At 47.9% G+C, this 20,618-nt stretch overlaps 3 protein-coding genes across 3 annotated transcripts; 2 read left to right on the forward strand and 1 right to left on the reverse strand.

The window, feature by feature from the left end:
- Window positions 1-1,643: 1,643 nt before the first annotated feature.
- On the forward strand, window positions 1,644-3,575 carry Dpck (Dephospho-CoA kinase). Its single transcript, XM_077684179.1, has one exon. It carries the CDS (start codon window positions 1,837-1,839, stop codon window positions 2,533-2,535), a length of 699 nt encoding a protein of 232 aa, XP_077540305.1. The 5' UTR covers window positions 1,644-1,836; the 3' UTR covers window positions 2,536-3,575.
- On the reverse strand, window positions 2,728-10,189 carry LOC144152752 (centrosomal protein of 83 kDa-like). The gene is made up of 9 exons (XM_077684177.1): window positions 9,953-10,189; window positions 9,737-9,887; window positions 9,430-9,651; window positions 8,842-9,340; window positions 8,199-8,683; window positions 7,677-7,850; window positions 7,105-7,205; window positions 6,834-6,948; window positions 2,728-2,940 (listed from the first exon to the last, which is right to left on the reverse strand). Exons 1-9 carry the CDS (start codon window positions 10,060-10,062, stop codon window positions 2,728-2,730), a joined length of 2,070 nt encoding a protein of 689 aa, XP_077540303.1. The 5' UTR covers window positions 10,063-10,189.
- A 31-nt stretch (window positions 10,190-10,220) lies between these two features.
- Window positions 10,221-13,766, forward strand: LOC144152754 (uncharacterized). Its single transcript, XM_077684180.1, has one exon. It carries the CDS (start codon window positions 10,843-10,845, stop codon window positions 12,766-12,768), a length of 1,926 nt encoding a protein of 641 aa, XP_077540306.1. The 5' UTR covers window positions 10,221-10,842; the 3' UTR covers window positions 12,769-13,766.
- The last annotated feature ends 6,852 nt before the right edge of the window (window positions 13,767-20,618 follow it).

Genomic DNA, 20,618 nt, shown 5'->3' on the forward strand with positions numbered 1-20,618 from the left:
GTGTCAGAAGGGAAACGCGGGGAAGCCCGCATTGCATTCTTCTCTCACTTACCGCGCTTACCGCTCGGCTCCGCGTGGCGGCGCAACGACCGCTATGGGATTCCCCCGTTTGCCCTTTTGTTGCCCTTTTTTTTGCTTCACTTTTGGCCCTTTTGTCTGCTCATTTCGACCACTCTGAGTTTGTTTTTACTCTATATCATTCGATTAAAAATATTTAGTGAGCACAGAAGTGAGTGGCTTTCAGTTGGCCCAGATAGCTCACGCTGCTACAAATATTTTTAGGGACCATACTGCTACTGCTCCAGGGAAGAAAAGGGTTTTTGATGGCTTTGGCGCGCGTTATGAAGGGACTTTAAGCGCGTAGAAACTGGGATAAGGTGGAGGTATGCCCTGAATCCCAGACACGTGGTAGCAGTGGTAGGTGTGGGTATGTAGTCGACACCAAATGCAAGCGGCCTACGAGTTGGACTGGTTCCGGGGTCCACACGTTGTAGCGGAAACCCTTGATTGAGGCCAGAATCTTGAGTGCCGAAGGTGGGGTACCCGTAGTTGCGACAGGCAGAGGCGCGTGGTTACCGCCAGACGATATGGCTTCTGCCGTCGTGGACGTTGGGGATGGGTGACACGATTGAAGGACTGGGGATGATACCGGGTGTACGCTCAGGGGCATCGAAAGGCGCGCGGACGCTGGCTGGCCCAGTTTTAACAGAACCGTGCGGTTTGTACGGGTTAGGGCAAGTCATGAATTACGGACCCGCGGCTGTGCGTCAAGGGTTTCAGACATGGGGTTGTAAATACCTCATTGCAGAAGGCGGGTAGCCAGAGTGAAGGCGTGATCAGGACGAGGGTTTCTAACAAGCTAGCTTGGCACGTGCCGGATCTAGCTAAGCGGCGGGAGTTTAGTTGTTTCTTTTAGGTCATGGCGCTGGGGATGCAGATTCTTCTGACGAGATCTATGAACTGAGTGGCGGCAGTGTTGTGGGAATCACAGCCCCAGACACCATGCTTGGAACGTGTGTACGGAGCGATCGTAAACCCCAAGAGAAAATATGGTAGTTGGTCTCAGCTGGTTTATAATTAAATATCTAGCTGAAACCATATTCCTATAGCTGGTCCCATCTAGGAGCTGGGACTAGCTACATTTTCTCTTGGCATGGGCGGTTCCGGACAGGGGGTCGGCCTCGGGTGTGGGCCTGGATCGAGTCGAAGAAGGGTATACGTACAGGGCAGATTAAATAGTTGCGGTTCTTGAGAAAGGCCCGGATGAAATTGTATGTGGCCGCCACGCAATTGGTTGTTAGGAAGTCTGGGGCATTTCCGCCTATTGCATGACGCCTAAGAGAAAATGGTAGCTGGTCCCAGCTAGTTTATGGCCAAATTTCAGGCTGGGCCACCCAGCTGCACTGCCTCGTTGTCGAAAACTAATTTGTTCTTGGAGCTGTAAAATCACATCTTGGGTGAATAGGTGTGCTCAAAGCCTCAACGTGGTGTGAGAGTAGAGTTAATTATCTTCCATGAGTGAAGTCGAGCCGTTTGTAAACTCATAGTTCGAAGTGTTTGCCAGGCATGAGTAGAAGGAGAACTAGGAAACGGAAACCAGACGAAAGATGAAGCCAAAAGCCCTCACCGCGCCAATCCAATCCGTGCCGCTATCCGCACCTTTCCTTTCGTCTCCCGCTGCTCGGTATGTTTGTGCTCAGTATTTTCCCGTTCTCGTTTCTTCGCGTGCATGTCACTCTTTTTCCTGCAACCTGCTTCCTCCAGCGAACAAAGCTTTGTCCACGCCGCGTTAAATCGGCGCTCTAAAACGCTGCGGCGCGTCGGCGACAACGAGACATGTTTCTGATCGGGCTGACGGGCGGCATCGCGTCGGGCAAGAGCACGGTCGCCAGCATTTTGTGTTCGCTCGGCATCGATGTCATCGACGCGGACAAGATCGCCCGAGATGTCGTTCAACCGGGAAAGCCAGCGTGGCTGCAGATCCGGCGAGAGTTCGGCTCCGACGTGCTGCTCAACGACGGCCAAATTAACCGGCCCGCGCTGGGCCGCATCGTGTTCAACGACCACGACAAGCGGCGCAAGCTGAACAGAATCACCCACCCGGAGATCCACAAAGAGATGGGCCTGCAGTGCCTCAAGCTCTTCCTCAGGGGCCGCCAGTTCGTTGTCGTCGACGTCCCGCTGCTGTACGAGACGAGGACGATGTTGCGCTTCATTCACAAGGTGATTGTGGTTCAGTGCTCGCCGAGCCAGCAGGTCGAGCGGCTCATGCTGAGGAACAACTTCAGCGAGGAAGAGGCCCGAAAGCGCATCAACTCACAACTGCCGCTTGACCAGAAGTGCGCCATGGCAGACTTTGTCGTTGATAACACGGGCGACCAGGAACAGCTTCGCCACCAGGTCGAGGATATCGTGCGCGAACTTAGGAAGTCGCGGGCGCACTGGAAGCTACGGGGCGCCGTTGCCCTTGTGCTGTTACTGCTTCTGTTGATTGTAGCGTGGCTTGTATATCGCATCTATGGTGCGCTTTTTTAAACCCGTCCGTGGTGTACTGGAAAGTGCTGGCCGATTGCGCGCGATCGAGATCACAATGTGGTTGCCAGGCATTCTGATTCCTTTAATATATCTGAACAGAAAGGTTACAGCGTTGTCTTTATATACATGCATGACTTGCGTCTCCCAAGTAATGGCGCGAAATGTAATCTTTTTATTCCATTCCGGGTATGACTATGACAGGTGTGGGTGCTCTTTTGACGTGCTGCTTGACTTGGAGTGGCCGCTGTGCTTTGATGATGAGCTGTCAACACTGCTGGGGTAACCGGCACGCCTTCCCCCGCAGAACTTCTTCACAAACGTTATCATCTGTTCCATCTGTTCCCGCTGCTGCAAGTCCAGATGATCCAGCTTCTCCTTCAGCCGTGAAATGTCCCCTAGGCTTTGCTGAAGGAAAAAAAAAGTGAGGTCACAATGTGCATCAGTGGCCATTCCGTAGCTCTGTTGAAAGGTATTGAAATCAGCATAACAGGCCTACCCCTCTCGTGCTCACGACTGTTTCGCTGGTTTGACACTCTCTCACACTGTTTTACCAACTAGCCCAATAATCCAACACTTCAGTGTACAGCTGCATTGTTCGAACATAGCAGTACAGTAAACGCTCGTTAATTCGAACTCGGTTAATTCGAACTCACGCCCCGTTCCCAGCACAGCCCTGTATATTTCAATGGGGGAAAACTCCCCATAATTCGAACGCGTCAGTATCCAGAATGGTTCATTCGAACTGAGATCCCCTGGTTTCCATCGCCCCTGGCAGAAGAAGTCGGCCCAGTGATTACAATGTGTTGCAAATCCACACCAAACCAAATTTACTAGAGATGCAAAACAACGAAACAAAAACAACAGCGTGGCGCGCATGCTACGCTACCGCAACAACTTGTTTCACGTTTACAGCAGGCGCCGCGCGTTTTTTTTTTTAATGTATCAATGAGGTTCTACTGTATAGCATTTTTATAGTGCCTATAGATGCCTATTTTGGCGTTTGTGCCTAAATGCCTATAAAAGCCTTTTTTTTTTTTTTTTTTCTTCAAAATCAGCGCCTACATGAGCACCATTTGGCCTCAGGTTTCACTTTCGATTGATTGATTGTAGAGTTTAATGCGCCGACGCAACGCAGGCGATGAGGCGCACCGTACTGGAGGGCTCCGGATTAATTTTGACCACCTGGGGATCTTTAACGTGCGCCGAAATCTCGTACACACGGGCGTTTTTGCTTTTTGTCTCCATCAGAAAAGCAGCCGCCGCGGCCGGGACTCGAACCCGCGTCCTCGTGCTCAGCAGCACAACACCTTAGCCACTGAGCCACCACGGCGGGTGAGGGTTCTCTTTCGAGTGCAGTTTGTGATAGTTAATCTTGTTACCGGGCAGCATTGACTGTGTGGAACTCTATGGGGTTCAACCTGCTCCTGATAATTCAACCGACCCCCCCTCCCCCCCCGCAAAACTACTGCTAGCAGCAGTGGAGTGGTATGCTCATTCTTAGTTACAAGAGGCACAATTTTGAATCCAAGAATCTGGAGGTGGCGGTAACCTGCTATTATTTCCACAATTTTCGCAGTTATTCTTAGACAAACATGGGCAGTCGCATCCTCAGGTCGAGAAGCATACTCAAATCCAACTCTTCAAATCCAAACTCTTCAAAGCTAAACTACAAATCATTGGTTGTGTATTAAAACGCCTTTGTTAGCACATCATTCCTGTATTGAAAAGCCAACGGCGAAACATCACTGTGCAGCTGTATTTTCTTACACCTTCTAAGGTGTACCCTAAGATTCACACGGTTTTCTATGAAAAATTTGTTCAGCTGCTAGCACCTTTCGAAAAATGCTCTTCAAATGTGTATAAGTGTATCTGGCAGTGCTGGGATGTCTTGCCTGGATAATTGGGATAAAATCATAATATCCACGAAAATTGCTAGAGTTGTACCTAGCAGTCCTCATGTAAGAGCATGTTCATTTGTAATAAATCTTCATTTCTCTTGCGTTTATTATTTATATCCGTTTATTTTGTGTCATAATTAAATTGCATCAGGCAGACATTAAGTACCGCTTTTTTCAATCGGTGCTTTCAGCTCTCAAGTATTCTTTTTCATGCCTGTTTCTCTATATGCAACGCTCGAGCAAGCGACAGTGGCCACGGAACATGAACGCGAGCAGTGCACTCGTTGAATTAAACCAATAGATCGCCATTAGTACAGCAGTTTCATGGATCAGTTGAAAAGCTATGTTCAACTGTTCATAGTGTAACAGCTATGTTTAACTGTTCATAGTTTAACAGCTATGTTCAACAGCTATGTTCAACTGTGTTGAACGCCTTCGTGCTATCATAAACAGTAGCACTGTTAGTTTTCCTGTGATAGATACAGGTCACACGTGTGTTCCTCTTAAAATATTTGTGTTTATGTAAAAATTTATGGTGCCTATATTTACAATGTTCGAGGCCTTAAAAGTTGTTTTGCCTGCCTATTTCTGTGCCTAATATGCACTTTTTTTAATGCCTAAAAATTTGGCTGCTACCAATTAGCCAGTCTTCAGATGCGCATGTCAGGTATAATATGCCTTGATCAGAACCCAACCCATCTTTATATTGCGCACGCTTATGCGGACACATTTTATCACACATCTGAAAAGTAATGTATCTGCAGTTGTCAAGCTCTAGGTATCAAAACTATGCCCCACAAGTTTCGAAGCGGAGTCTCAACCAGTGGGTTTCGATTCTTTGCTGATAAGTTGTGACCGTGGGGGTTTTCTACGCAAGTTTTAAAGCCTGTTATAAAGTCAAAAAGTAATCGAAATTCTTAACGGCTTGCCCATTTCGCTACGACTAAAAACAAGACATCATTCAGACTGCAAGGCATGAAGGTACGGCCTAACACCATGCGTTCGAGTGCACAAAAATCATCCCTGATTGTTTGGGCGAAGTGATTTTGACGCATAAAATGTGTTTTTGTATACTAATTCTATGCATGTTTGTAATAAGGGTGCTTCGGCACCTTTTAGGTCGCTTTAGGTGCAGGACAGCCTGCCACACCGTTGTATCGATGATCCGCATTGTGTAGGAAATGCCAGTTCCGTACGAATTCAAGTCGAGGATCAGAAATATTCCCCCATCAGTAAAAGAAAGCTGCGTTGGATTCGCACCCATACATGCCCTTGCGAAATATAGGCTGAAAACAAGACGGCCCTTGCTAGATGACAGCTGGAGAGACGCTTGGTGCCAGGGAAATCAACAGCTTGAGATCCACAATCACATACGCACGCACAAACTCATAGTAGGATGGAGGCTTACTGAGCTTGAATGAGAACAGAAATAATTAGCATACCAAACACTACGAATTCTGACTTGTTCACTCTGCAGATTCCTTTACACATTCCGTGTTCTCCTCAACGACTTTTTCAGGGAAAAGTATAAACTGCAAATTTTATTCTTTTCCTGCTCAGTTTATAGCTATCAGCTGGGAAATCCCAAAGCAGTGTGTGTGTGTGTGGGGGGGGGGGGGGGGGGGGGGTATTATTACACCAGGTGTATTACTACACCTTTACCATGTGGCCTTCCCGGTCCTCCAGGTTTTTTCCTGGCCAGTAACTGCTACTTTTTGCTTGAATAAATTGCCCTCAACAGTTCTTCATTCATGCTGATGTGTCTGCAGTAGCGATCGCACGTCAAGAGCAGATTCACCTTCATTGCTTTGAAAAACTGGTCAAATGAAAATGCATCTTCTCTGCATTCTACATCGTATTCATTGAGAAAAAAAAACCCCTTTCTGCTTGTGTATTTGTGCCTCGCAAGCACGTGGCATACTCAACGATTGTCTTGATATTGTTGCGAGGCTCAAAGTGCTGAAGTACTTCCACCCACGTACTGTTCCTCAAATGCAAAAGAATGTGCTGAACGGTTGGTGCACTGTAACTTCAAGAAAACAGCTCAGGCGTTGGGACTGAAGAAGAAAGACACAACACAGACGCTGTGTTGTTTCTTGCTTAGTCCCGTCGTCTGCGATGTTTTCTTGAAGTTGCTCTAAGTTTTTTTTTTTTCTCTTCTATTCCTTCAGCTTTTTATTCATGACACAGGGCTTGATACCCGTATTCATACTTTCGGCCGAAGGCAGGGCAATACACCGTCCCACAAGCAGGCTGTCGAGACAGCGGGACCACAGCCGCAAAACCGGGACGTGTCCCGCCTAAATCGGGATGTCTGGTCGCTTTACCGTTGTACACAGAGGAGGAAACCCGCACATGCAGCACTGCCCGAGGCACAGCCAGCCCAGCCCCGTCACTTACACTGTCCGGGTGAGCGAGGGGAAACTGCAGCAAGGCGTGGAACTCCAGCTGCTTCCTTCTCAGCTTCTTCAACTCATCCTGAAGCTCTCTATGAACGTCCAGCGGTACACTTTGCCTGCACATTTCAAAAGGCCGGTACCAGACACAGAGCTTAGTCGCGGCCCGGTAGTGTGCATCTAGCACATACAGGGTGTTCTGAGGATAAATGGGCATCTTTAAGAATTTTCATGTGTGTACATGCAGCCACATATGCCCATGAGCACGTACTCACTTTAAGTGAACCGCTTCTGCTTCCATTTCATGTTTTGCTGACCTCATGGTTTTTATCTTCGATCGGCAAGAAGCAATAATTTTTTTCTGTTCCCTGTTGCTCTGAGGGAAAAAAAAAAAAAAAACAGGAAAAAGCATATGATAAGCAAGGTAAGCTTGCCTCAATCAGGCTTATTATCCCTTCACAGGCAGAAGTATTGATTGTCTCAGAGGCAAATCATCCCAAATGAGGCAGCCTTTACAGGGCAACTTTGTAATGGCACCAAGGGCATGCAAGGAGCAGGTGAAAATGAACAACAGTTTTCTGCAATTTGCTCGTGAATGAATACATGGATGAAGTCTACAACTATCTTGAATATATCCCGCTGGTTTCAGTTTCAAGTTGTAATCGTTCAGTTGCCACAATTCTCATAACTTAAAACTTGACACAAAAAGTAACAGGCTATCGCGAGGGTATTTGCAATCCACAATTGCTAGCATAAACATTTTCAGAATCAGTTGAATCTTCCACACTTGGCTGCATCAAGACCTACAATATAAGACTAGAGCACTGCGAGAAGAGAGCCTGCTCACTTGCTTGAGTGCCCTCAGTTTCCAGTTGAACTCCCTGTGGGCTTGCCGCAGCTCTGCTTCCACTTCCTCAATTCGCTTGACAAAGTCATACTTCTCCTGCTCCCAATCAAGTTTCATCTGCATGCCAGCCCGCTCACTCTGCTCGGAGAGCTTGATGGCATCCACACGAGCGGCCTGCGGTCATCCAGGCACATTTCATAGAGAGGTTGAAAGCAGCGCCCTCTAACTGTTGGACATGTCTTGTGGCTGCCTTCACTAGATTCCTGCTCAAACTAGCTGCAGTGAAAAGAAAACATGCCAACATGCAAATGCAAACACATGCAGATCATCAATATGTGCGTACGGTAAAGCTCGATGCTTCCACTATAGTCAAATAGGTTAAACTGCACAATTTAGCCAGAAATAATGCTTTGACAAAATCACTTTGGTGTCTATGAATAGCAAAGAACAGGAGCCCATGCCATTCAAAAGGAGGCTACTTGAAATGAAACTATTTAAAAATGAGTTTAGCATTACAAATACCTGAAGTTCGAACTGCAGGCTCTCCACTTTTGCAGAAAGCACATTCTTCTCATCGTGGGCATCCTTGATTGCGGCAGTATCGTTTTTGTGCTGCTCTGCAGCAAGCTCCAAGCGCTGCTGCAGGATGTGATTTTCTGCTGCAACTTTGTTCGTGCTGTCTCGTACATCCATCAGCGTTTTTATCCGGGTTTTCAGGGCGTGTATCTCTTCTTCCACCTCCTGTCTTCGGGCGTCCTCGGCATGCTTTAGACGCTTCACCTGAAGGTCACTTTCGGCTAGCTTTTCGAGCGCGGCTGCCTTAGCGGCTGCGAGTTCCTTCAACTTCCCTTCAAGCAGAATCTTTTCGGACTCCAGTTTTCTTGCATGTTCCCAGTCCTTGGACCTCGCAGCCTGGTGCTTCTGTTCCAGTTCCTTCTCCTTTTCTTCCAAGAGGTGCTTCTGGCCAACCGAGTTCTTCACAGCAAGCTCAGCATCTGCCTTTGCATCTGGAAGACATGGACACCATTTTCCTTTCCTTGAACGACCTTTCCTTTTGAAGGGAGCGGTTACTTTTTCCACATTTAAAGCTTGGCACGCAACAGAGCAGCGTAAAATTCATGCAAGCATGCCTCGTACAAGCACACTCATCAGAAAATATACTTACTTGCAAGCTCAGCCAGAGTTTTCTCATACTTGTGCTCTAGATCAGCCTTTTGGCGGACGCTGTCTGTCTTCAACTGTGCAAGTTCAGCTTTGTGCCTCTGTTCGGCTAAGGAGAGCTTGTTCTTCAGTGATGCCTTCTCTTCTTCATTTGACAAAAGCTGCTGTGACAGTCGACTCGTTTCTTGCCGGTACTTGCCCAATGTGTCCTCCAGTGCATCCTTCTGCTGTTGCATACTTTTCAGCTTCGCCTCTGTGATCTTATTTGCCTCTTCAATGGTTGCGAGCTCTTCAGTGCGTTTCTGCAAGGTAGCTTGGTGCTCCATCAGAATACAATGCTTTTCGTGTTTTGCTTCTTTCAGGTCGAGTGACACGAGCTTTACCCTGCTTTGCAGGTCTGCATTCTCCCTTTGCGCATTCAGCAGCTGAGTCATAACATCTTCTGCATCCAACTGACTTTCTTGGGCCTTCATGCGCTGGATTTCAACTTGGAGTTGATTGGCCTGTAGAAAGATAAAAAAAAAAGGTGTGAGTTGTTGAAACAACTCAGCTGCTAAAACGAACGTTTGAGGCTGCACCTTTAAAGCAATACCTCTGCCTTGTGCTTTAGCTCCAGCTCTTGTAATGCTCTTTGATGACTTCTTTCTGAGCTCTCTAATTTCGCCTTGAGAACCGCAGTTTGGATGTTTGCTTCGTGAAGAGAGGCTCGGCATTTCTCATGGTTCATCTGTAGCTGTTTGGTGTAGCTTGAGAAATTTTTCCGCACATCGTCTTCTATTTCTTTTCGCATGTCGTCCTCACGATGGGAACTTAACTGGAAAAAAAGAGTTAATGAAAACACTTAATCTTATTGAAACTATTACTGCACCCAGAAAGCCTTGCGCTACATAGCAACCTACCTTATTACGGAGGTTTTTAAGTGCGGCATCTTTTTCCGAAATAACCTTGTCGGCTCTCTGCATCATGCTCGCATGACTGGAGCGCAAGTCCTGAAGAGCCTTTAGGCTGTGTTTCAAGTCTGTTTGAAGTTTCACATAGTCCTCTTGCAGGCTGAAAAATCGCCGAATGTTCAGTTTGTGACTGCAATTTATTTATCTGTTTCTTAGTGTACTTACCCCGCATAGGCAGCTTTCATTTTCTCGAACGACTCCTTGTGCATGTGGTTGCTGAGATGCTTGCCGTCACAGCCCGAAACGTCAGGCTTATTGGTTGGTGGCTTGAGCATTTTTTCATGCAATATAACTCTACAACGCTTGTAACTCTTCTAAATAAGCGCACACGAACGTAGCGTTGCAATCACCTTGTGCCCCGTACGGGTATCAGCGTATCAGCGTGTATCCACAACAAATATTTGTAACAACAGTAACAAACCAAACAAGCCGCTAAAATGGTGGCGACATCTATGCATGCAGCCATCAAAAAACAAAATAACTAATGACTCGGATGAAACTATTTAAATAATAAATTTTTATACAAGTGTACTAAAAACAATGAAAGGACCTTAGTAAAGCCAAAAAAAAATAGCGTAGTTGTTCGGGCTTAACTTACAGCGCCACTTTACCGCTACTGTGTAAAACAGGCAAAAGCAAGGCGCCCGTACAGATTTGCGTGGCATAGCAAAAGAATGAGAGGCGGTGCTGTCTGAGCGTCCACGCCACTCCTAGCGGCGACGTTTAGAACTACAGCGCGCTTGATTAATTCACTTGATCAGGCAGCAACCCACGCAAGGCATGATACACGGCCGTTCGTTTCTCAATGCCTGTGGGGATTAAGTGGAGCCGAGATGTGATAGCAAAGGGTGTTCCTCGTATGCGCGTGTTACTCGAGTTCAAATGAGTGAGTCGAATAGTTGGAGTCCAGCCTGGACATCAGCCAGTGTGCTTCGATCACAATGCAACGACTGTCGCTTTCCTGATCCTGAATTTGATGCGTGTCGCGTGCGGCAAAGTGCTGGTGCTGGGTGACGTGAACGCGACGCTTGCGCTGCGCCCGCTTCCTTACCAAGATGAAAGAAACTGTGCAGCCTGGCTCTGAAACTGCCGTTACGACCGAAACCTGCGGAAACGACACACTAGCCGAAAAGCGTTGCCGTGTTTGGTTGCTGCCTGCATGGATAGCAGTCAGCTTCGTCGCTGTGCTGGTCATCGCACTGGGCATGCTAGCGTTATGTCTGTTCAGAGTGAACGCCCTGGAGGGCAAAGTTGCAAGTCTTGAAGAGCGCACGTACCAGCTGGAAGTCAGAAGAGACGGGCTGGCGGCTGACCGGCTCTCATCGGCGTTCCTCGCGACGAGGCGGCGAAGGAGGAGGAGAGACGTCGAGCCTAGCTGTCTTTGCCCTCCTGGTGCTCCGGGACGCAGAGGAAGACGTGGACCTCCCGGGGAAGTCGGAGAGCTGGGGCCACCCGGTCCGCCCGGGCTCCCAGGAAAACCAGGCTTTCCAGGAGCTATTGGCATCGACGGTCCCAAAGGCGACGCCGGACCCATGGGCCTTCCTGGCGTTGCAGGGCCCAAGGGCGAAAAGGGAGACAAGGGAGACGGTGTATCCGTGAGAAGTACCAAGGGCATGAAAAGGTCTGTCACGCGCCTTCACGGCGGAACCCTGGGTTACACGGAGGTTATCGCCATGAAAGGTGCGCCCGGGGAGCCGGGTCCTCCGGGACCCCCGGGACTACCGGGTTTCGACGGTCGAACTGGCCCGCCCGGGGAGCTGGGGCTTCCGGGCCCCAAGGGCGACAAGGGAGACCACGGCTTCGTCGGCCTGCCGGGAGACCCGGGCATTCCCGGCCAGCCCGGGCCCAAGGGCAGCACGGGTGCGAGCGGCCGTGACGGCTCCCGTGGCGACAAGGGCAGTCCTGGCGTTCCCGGTGCAGACGGGGAAAAAGGAGACAAAGGAGAGCCTGGCTCTGTGGTGACGACGGATGGTGTTTCAATTCCCACTTCCTTTGTCCAGGGGCCTCCGGGCCCGCCGGGTCAGAAAGGTGAGCCAGGTGTTAAAGGGCCAGTGGGTCCCAAGGGAGAGAAGGGGGACGAGGGTAAAAAGGGCAAGAGGGGACGCATTGGAATTTTTGGCAAACCAGGCGCCAAAGGGGAAAGGGGTGATGTGGGTGTTAAAGGGGACCACGGCCAACCCGGTGAAAAAGGAGAAAAGGGCAGCACTGGCGAGCAGGGCCTCCCTGGGGAACCAGGAGAGTTGGGGCCAGCTGGGCCTGTGGGGCTTACTGGGGAGGTGGGGCTCCAGGGGCTTCCGGGCCTCCCAGGATATCCCGGCCCCAAGGGCGAGAAAGGGAACCAGGGCGACTATGGGCCGCAAGGTTTGATGGGGCCCCCGGGGCTGTCCGGTCCCCCTGGAAGGCAGGGGCCAAAGGGCGACAAGGGCCACAAGGGAGAGTCGTCTGTGGCCAAATATGCACGGCACACGCTCTTGGGCAGCATGGAGGAGAGGGACTTTTCAATGATTGGAGGGCCCCCGGGCCCACCGGGCTTGCCTGGAGAGCCTGGCCTTCAGGGGCCACCGGGCATCAAAGGAGCCAGGGGTGTGGACGGCCAAAAGGGGGAACCGGGCCCAAAAGGAGATGCGGGGAGTCCCGGACCGTTGGGACTGCCCGGACCCGCTGGCACCAAGGGGGATACTGGAAAGCCCGGCTTTGATGGCAGGCCTGGTCCAATAGGAGAACGGGGCGACTCAGGTCGCAAAGGAGACAAAGGGGAACCGGGCATGCCTGGATTAGACGGCCTTCCAGGGCACCAGGGGGAGCCAGGTATTCCTGGTGTTCGGGGAAAGCCTGGCAGGAAAGGGGACAAGGGGGATGGGGCCTGGCCTGATGACCCCTGCTTGCCAGGGCCCAATGGCTCGCCAAGCAAGGCTTGCGCAGACCGCAAAGCAGATGACCTCTCTGTCGCCGCTTCTGCAAAACACCTAAGCTTTCGCTAGTGTGTCCTTGTTTTGTGTTCTGTAATACAGTGCTTAAGAGGGGTGCCTTTGTAGACCTGTGCTAGCTTGTTTTGGCTGTGGATATGCCATGCTTTGCAGCGCCTTTTTTTTTTTCTTCACGTGGTTGTGCATCGCATTTTGGAATTTTCATGCAGTCTTTCACCAGTGCCGTGCCCTAAACATTAGAGGCACATTGGCTTGAAACCTTATGCCTTCATCTCATCTAAACATCTGCTTCATTCAAAGCATCTTCCTAACAAGTTCCTTTTTGCAGGGATTGCTTTTAACTTTACACTGCTTATAAAACTTCAGCTGCCTCTTAGCTGATGCAATCTCTTAAGGCCTACAAATACTTTCAGGTTGTTGCTTGAGTATGTACCTAGCTTCTGTGATGCCGTCCTAGCAGTTCAAAGTATGCACAGCTTATAGGACTGTGTGCTTCCTACGAGTGCTGTCTTATCTTGCATGGTGCATTCAATCTGTGTATAAAGCTTTTCAAGTGCTCATGCAATGATCAATCTGCAATGCTGGTTTGTTGGCAGCTCTTAGCTGCTAAAACATGCCGTGCACGAGTATTCCGTTGCAGCAGCAGCTCTTTGCATTAGGAGGGTAGCCATAGGTGTTAGCAATAGAATACTGGTAGTACCTGCCTTGAATGGATCTCACAAGACCTCTCTGTTCCTGCCTCTCATTATCTGCTACATTCCGTGCACTGCTCAGAGTTCTTAGAAGCAGCAGTGCACCATGGATATGTTTATACTAGTGCCAAATACATGTGCTTTATACACACACTTTTGTGTCTTTACACTTTCGCAGCCTGCGTTGTATTTTTTGCAACATGCTTTGAGCTGTTTTATTTAATTGTGCTTGTCCAATCTTTTACCTATTGACGTCATTCTTATTGTTCGACCTGGTGCATCTTATTTAAATACATCTCCGTTCCATTCTCTTGCATCTTGTATAGAAGGAGACTAATAAACAGTGCAATGTATGTGCAACGAAGTGCTTGTCAATTTTTCAACCAGAAGTATGTTCTGTGTGGGTCGCATATAAGGTATAGAAGAGTATAGAAGAGTAATTGGAATGAGTTAAAGGTGTAACTCTGAAGAGAGCTATAATGGTAGTCAAACTACTTTATACCACACTGGTCTGGAATGTGTGTCATGGTCAAAGTTTTTTTTTATTCAATTTTTTGGGAAAGTTGTGCAAATACACAGTTCTACATGCAGTATCCTTATCTCCTCCCAAGAGTTGGTAATGTTGGCTTGGATGGGCTCACAAATTCTTCACACGTAGCAATTTAACAGATTTCCAGCGTATAAGTTGTGCCAGAGCAAGCAGAATGCTGGTATTAACCACAAAATAGCTGAACAGTACGATTTTGAAAACTGAGGTGGCATCAAGGCAGGTCACAAACCAGTATGGTATTACTGTGGTTTGTTAGGTAATTGTGGTTTTCTCTTCTTCGGAGCGTTAGAAATGAACTAAAGCTACAAGTTTCCGCTGAATGCTTAAATTACGGATAATGCAAGTTAAAGTAGGCAATGAAACCACAAATACAAAAGACTTTCTTTGAAGAATTGTACGGCTCTGCATTTTTTTAACTTTGCTTTTGTGGTGAAGACAAGTGGGCTAAATGTAATGAAAGAGGTTGTTATTAGTGATTAGTGTAAAAGGCTGCTGTGATACGGCCCAAGGAGCCAGCATCTATTGTTGGGTGGCCAACCAGGATTGAGTCGCACACTGTTTTATACTATCTGTCCGGAATACAAAGCCAAGGCAACTCCGCAGAAGATGGTGAACATCTGTGGTCAATGCTTGCATGAAGCAATGTGGGCATGTAGGCCCAAATGGTGCCTGTCGATCCGGTGGACAAGTGTGGTGACGACTGCTGTAAGTGCTGCACCGACAGGAGTCCTTTGTAGCGCTGCCACCTCGCAGCGCATGAGCCCCCTAGGGAGGAAGGAGTACCGAAGGTCTCTTTTGTCAGTGGCTGATTTAGAAATTGAGTCGAAGGGAAATAAAGGCGGTGGATATGTTGTGGGAAGTATACGTGTTGCTGCAGGTCTGCCTGTTGCTCTCCAGGAGTCTGAAACTAAGTGTTGCGGCCTTCGCATGGAGGCTTGTGATACAGGTACTTGATGAAGCACTTTTTGAAGGTCTGGAACAGTCTGCATTGAGTCCGTGAAAGTCGCGACAGGTTTCGATTGCTGCGGCCTAATCAGTTGCACAGATCTCAAGGCATTGGAACTTGCTTTGAGTTTCACGAGTGTCGATGGATGCCTCTGAGTGGCTGTGCAGTTCAAAGCAGAGTTGTTGTACACCAGCACTCATTTTTCATTCATTTTTCGATTAATATATTTAAAGGTAAACTGCACTCAAAATTTCAACCTTCAAAACGTTATTTCCATATAGTCTTCCTAAAAAAGACTGCAACATACAAAATATGACGGCTGAAATACACGTATCCTTGGCGCATACGACCATCAGAAATTAGAGGTTTTTAAACTGGAATTGAGAAGAGTGTGGCCATTATGGCCAAGCTGAAGTCAGCCGGCCCAGTTAGTGAGCGAGCAACCAGCTGGCCGGAGCAAACCTGCGTGCAATGGTTCGCCTTTGCCGCAGCCCTAGGAGAAGTGGGCCCAGCGGAGCTTGACCGATTCTCCTGGCTGGCCACAGGAAAAAGCATAGGACTGGCCACAATCTCACTTCCGCTTCATGCCTTTTTGCGCGATCCGCCGGAAGGTGCCGCATCGCTTGCGACGGAGCTGTTTCAAATGTTTCTAATTAACAACACATTTCACGGGGATACCAGTCATGTCCCAGTTGGTTTGGTTGTGTGTACTGTTAAGTGCAGTTGGCCTTTAAGTGTGGCTGGACATAAACTAAGGATGAGGCACGCTGTGGACAGCCAGTTGGGGTCACCACTTTGGACGTCTTGGCAAAAATTCACGGAATTCATAGAATTGCAGGGTTGCGACGCAACAGTGTACAAGGTTGCCAATACCATTGGCATCTCGACTGAAAGAGTGCCTAAAATCGCACACGACAAGATGTTGAAAAATTTGGTACATTATTCTCATGCATGTTTGTAGCAATGAAACTACTATGTAAGTGCTATTTCCAACCCTGTGAGAATTTTTGGACTTGCACGAAATGGAAAATCTCGCAGAAAGCATTGGCACACACACTTATGCGGGTATGTTCCACTTTGTGGTATGCAAGAGCGAGGGAGTATTTAGGCTCGCACCAAATGGAAAGTCTGGGGGGTAATTGCTGACCGATACACCCTTGTGTGCATGTGCCATCATCCTTGTTAGGCTTTACGTTAGGTAGCCCCAATGTTAGACATGCCTGACGACACACTAACCAACGTCAAATGCGTTGTACCTCAAGCTGCAGGTGCCTGTTAACGCTGTCAGAACTCGTAGCACAACATTAGACCAAATGTCACGTTGTCACATACCCCCTCCCTCTACGGTGCTTGCACGAAATGAAAGTTACGGGTGTAATCATTGCCCAGTGCATTGCTGTGGGTGTGTGCCATTTCCTTCGTTAGGCTTAGCATTATGTAGCCCTCACGTTGAGCTTAACAATGGGCCAAGCAATTTTAAACTCATTGAAACTCATTGTAAATCAAAGCCTGGGGTGCAAGTTACATGCTGCTAATGCAATAAAAGTTGTGTGCATGATGGGTGTTGCAACTGTTGACAGGAATTAATGCATATGGCTCAAGAAATTGACCGCTACGTGGAAAAGCACCCTTGCCCTGATCCGTCGGGTTACTTCAAAGAAGTGGGGCGCCGATGAACGCATTCTTCGCATTTTGGTAAATGGCGTGTTGGTTCCAAAGGCGACGTACGGGTATAACTTCTATAGACTCACAAAAAAACAACGAGAGTCTGTAGAATACCTTAACCGCGAAGCCATGCAAGTTGTCTCTGGTCTTCCTAGCTTCGCAATGGTTAATAATCTCCACCTTCACTCACGGATGAACACCACTGAAGACAGAGCTGAAAGCTTAGACGCCTCACAACTACTACGCCTCGAAAGCACTCAAGCCGGCAGGGCCATTCTTCGTCAACTTGGTCACTTGCTGGACACGAAGCTTCTGATCTACCAACCGCCTGAACCATGGAAACAAATAGCCATCGTTGATCACCGGCCTATTCCCAAAAACACAAGTACAGCACATCCGACACGCCACCAACGAGCAGCAACGACACACCTGAGAGAGCTCCAGTGTACCGACGACGACGAAGGGGTGCGCAGGATTTACACTGACGCAGCTCTTCAAGATGATCAGGTCGGCATAGCGTGGTACTGCGACAAGACCAACACTAAAGGAGACAAGGCTCTCCGTGGTACCCCATCTGTGAAGGAAGCGGAACTGAGGGCCTTACTCCTAGCAACGGAAGACGTGCACAGAATTGCCGCCACAAGCCCCACTGAGGCACCAACCACTTTCCTGCTCTGTATGGACTGCAAGAAGCCGTGAGAGAATGTGGAAAAAATAACACGCACAGTTAAACAGTCGCAAGAATTCGTGGACTCGCAAGAGACCTTCGACAAGTCGACCGCACAATTACAATTCGCTGGGTCCCTGGTCGTAACGGGATACCGGGCAACGAGGAGGCACACAAGGCAGCACGAAAGATGCTTTCCAACCGCAATGATTGCCATAAACCTCCGTCGCGACCGACGTCTTCCCCACTCTCCAAGCGTTGACACCTCCATCTCTGGAGCTGCTGGCCGACGAGTTGGAAGAGGAAGGGAATGACCAAGATTATGACAACGACGAAGTTATTGCCAAAGCACGTGCTGAGCGACGTGCAGCACTTCGACTTCGTCTACCTGAAGAGGATGAACCTATCCCATCCGGTTATAACCAGTGGGCAACGGTCACACTCCGACGTATTCGGACGAACACTGCCGTAACGCCGCACATCATGGCACGCTCTCGTCCACACCCCGGCGACGGTACCTGCAAACAGTGCGGATCACCTGACAGCCAACAAGTCGCTGACCTTGACCATCTGCTATGGAGCTGCCCTGCCTTGAAGGACCAGAAAAACCGCGCACATGCGCTCATTCCTCCACAAGTCAGGCCACAAAACGCTGCGGGAGTGGACCCATCCCGGGGTCTACAGAACACAGGAAGATGCTCCTCAACTCTCTTCTCGTATATGTTGGAGAAGCCGCCATACAGGACCACATTTAGCTGCAACACTCACTGCCATCCCCCCCCCCATCTCCCCCTCCGGTGATGACAAAGGTCAAGGCACGGAGTGTAATTAGGATTAATAAATACATATTACAACAATTAATGCATATGTGAAAAGACGTTTTCATGCAGTGTCTGGCAATGCTTCATTGGAATCCGTAGGGCTTTCCGCATCAATTCATGACCAAGTACGAAGCACGGAGTTACCACCACACCTTTAAACCAAAGTGAAGCGCGGCAGTTGAAACAACGGACAGGTTACAATGCTACAAAAAAGCAAAGACCATTTTATCGATAAGAAAGGTAGTAGGCACCGTTTTTCAGGACATTCTAGGAATATTCCATCAACTAACTGCACAATGGTAAGACTATAAGGAATAAACTACCCCTCTGTTGAGACAACGATGGGGGAACACGAAGCTTTCCAAAATTAAGCACAAACACCAAACGAACCAACCCAGAAGCGACTATGCACTCTTTATGCAAACACCTGTTTCTTTTACTGCACTGCGATTGTGCTGTGTAGTACTTTACTGATACCAGGGTTTGTACGGGATTCAAATGCAAAAATTCAAGGGTTTTCAAGGACCAGAAAACACATTTTCAAGGTCCCCATCTTGTGTTTTATCTGGGATTACTTACAACTTTTTTAACAAAATGCAAAATTTTGATATTGCCTAATACCTAAGAATATTAATGCACATTTAGATAGGCGCTATGGGTTCATGAATGCTCCCCCAGCTTTATTTTTTTTTTCATAGTTTATATTTAGAGGTTTTTCTTTTTTCTTGGTGTTTTGCCAAGGCTGCTTGATTTCAAAACTTGGTTAATGTTGCCTGCATCTCCTGCTTTGTCAGCAAGAGTATCAGCTGAAATTAACTCAGCAAGTGTTGCTGCAAGGCAGGATGAACTATTTACACGTCCACCATTTGCACGTAAAAGCAAACGCAGATGGAGCGTATGAGGCACAGCAAACATGCAATGAAAGGCTGTCCACAGGCTAAATGGAACATGCAAGATAGAGAACAGAAGCTGGCTTTCACGGATTGTATCGTGACATGAATTCTAGTGAGGAGTGCTGCTCCCAATGTGGCCTCGTAATAATGAGAATCCACAACTCGTAATTTCACGCAATACACTGAAACTTGATTGTTACAATGTTTCTTTACATTTATAACACCTAAAATTCACGACGAACACTTTAAATTCTTGTGAAAAGATAGGGCCATTGGTTATCTCCAGAAAAATCAAGGGTTTTCAAGGACCCTTTAAAAATTCCAGGACTTTCCAGGCCTTGAAATTTACACTTCTAAATTCAAGGGTTTTCAAGGACCTGTGCGAACCTTGTGATACGAGCATTCCATGGCTTTCCCCACCATTCAACCATCGTCATTAGACGGAGGGGCGCATTTTCTGTCTAATTTTTCATGTCCATGCACCCCTCTCCAAATCCAAACTGCTTTGACCGCGTCAGAATGGCAGAATCGCACAGATGCCGGCTTCATAAAATGAGGGACCCAGGTTTGATTCCAACCATGGAAAGCATTTTCTTCATCATCATCATCGTCAGAAAAAGTTGGCTTTCTTGCAGTGCGTTTCAAGGTGGACTGCAGACAATATTAGTGAGAGGCTTAAAACGTTTGCCTTAACAGGTGAGTATTGCACAGTGTTACTTTGGACTGTCTGAAAGAACAGCCGGAAAATAAAAGAAGCCAGCACAGACTGGCACACAAGCAAGATCTATTTCACCAATACAACATGCCATCCCAGATATACTCTCTCAGTGGCAAAATTTCATGAATGTGGATTTTAACTGGTTCTTCGCCTCTCATATGCTCCGGATTTGACCTATCTGGTTCCTCCTTGCTCATAAACCTGAAAATCTGGCTGGACGACAGAAGCTCATCCACTGAAGATGCCATCACCGCCGTGGATGTGTACTATTTCACTGCTCCTGCTCATTACTACAATAAATGTTTGTCTCTCTCTCTCTCTCTCAACAATTCCCACTTTTGCCGCAGGATACAAAGACTTCAAAGCTCCGTAGGCCAACTGCAGAAAAAAAAAAGAATTTTTTTGCAGTAAAAGCCATTGAACTTGTACTATTACAGTACCCACCAAACATCTGTCACAGCTGTAAAGAAAGCTTTATTTCAAAGAATTGATTTGAAGAAGTGACTCGGAGCACATTGTCCGAACTGAAGCCCATCGATTCATTTTATACATTTGCTTGCTAGGGGTGCCACTTGACCCCACAAACTTTCGCAAGGCACAGCATTATAGCTTTTAGTACGTACAACACCACAGATGCATGATGAGCGGAGGATTTTGTTCTAACGCAGAACGCAACACATGCCTGGCTCCATGTGTATGTTCGATGCATCGTCGTCAGCACTTTTTTAATGCGCTTCCCACGTCTCAGTGCAGTTGCAGGTTGGCCTTACTTATGTGAGGGGAGGAATGATCAATAAACTCGCAACCTGCTCGTTAGACATTTTTTGCACATACGGATGGTCACCTGAAATTCTTCAATAAGTACAGTCTAGTCCACTTATAACAATATCCAAGTACCAAGGAAATCCATCGTTATAACCGATAATTGTTATAAGCGGGTTGCGAAATAAAA

The sequence above is a fragment of the Haemaphysalis longicornis genome, unplaced genomic scaffold (genome assembly GCF_048455015.1).
Source record: "Haemaphysalis longicornis isolate Haplotype H1 unplaced genomic scaffold, Haemaphysalis longicornis Haplotype H1 scaffold_9, whole genome shotgun sequence".
NCBI classification, from domain to species: Eukaryota; Metazoa; Arthropoda; class Arachnida; order Ixodida; family Ixodidae; genus Haemaphysalis; species Haemaphysalis longicornis.

Excerpts from the sequence above, each read along its gene's own strand:
- LOC144152752 (XM_077684177.1), bottom strand. The coding sequence starts at position 10,062 with ATGCTCAAGCCACCAACCAATAAGCCTGACGTTTCGGGCTGTGACGGC. Across the intron at positions 6,949-7,104 it reads GCAGAAGCGGTTCACTTAAA|GCAAAGTGTACCGCTGGACG; the intron begins GTGAGTACGTGC and ends TGAAATGTGCAG. Across the intron at positions 2,941-6,833 it reads CCCTCGCTCACCCGGACAGT|CAAAGCCTAGGGGACATTTC; the intron begins GTAAGTGACGGG and ends TTTTTCCTTCAG.
- LOC144152754 (XM_077684180.1), top strand. The coding sequence starts at position 10,843 with ATGAAAGAAACTGTGCAGCCTGGCTCTGAAACTGCCGTTACGACCGAA.
- Dpck (XM_077684179.1), top strand. The coding sequence starts at position 1,837 with ATGTTTCTGATCGGGCTGACGGGCGGCATCGCGTCGGGCAAGAGCACG.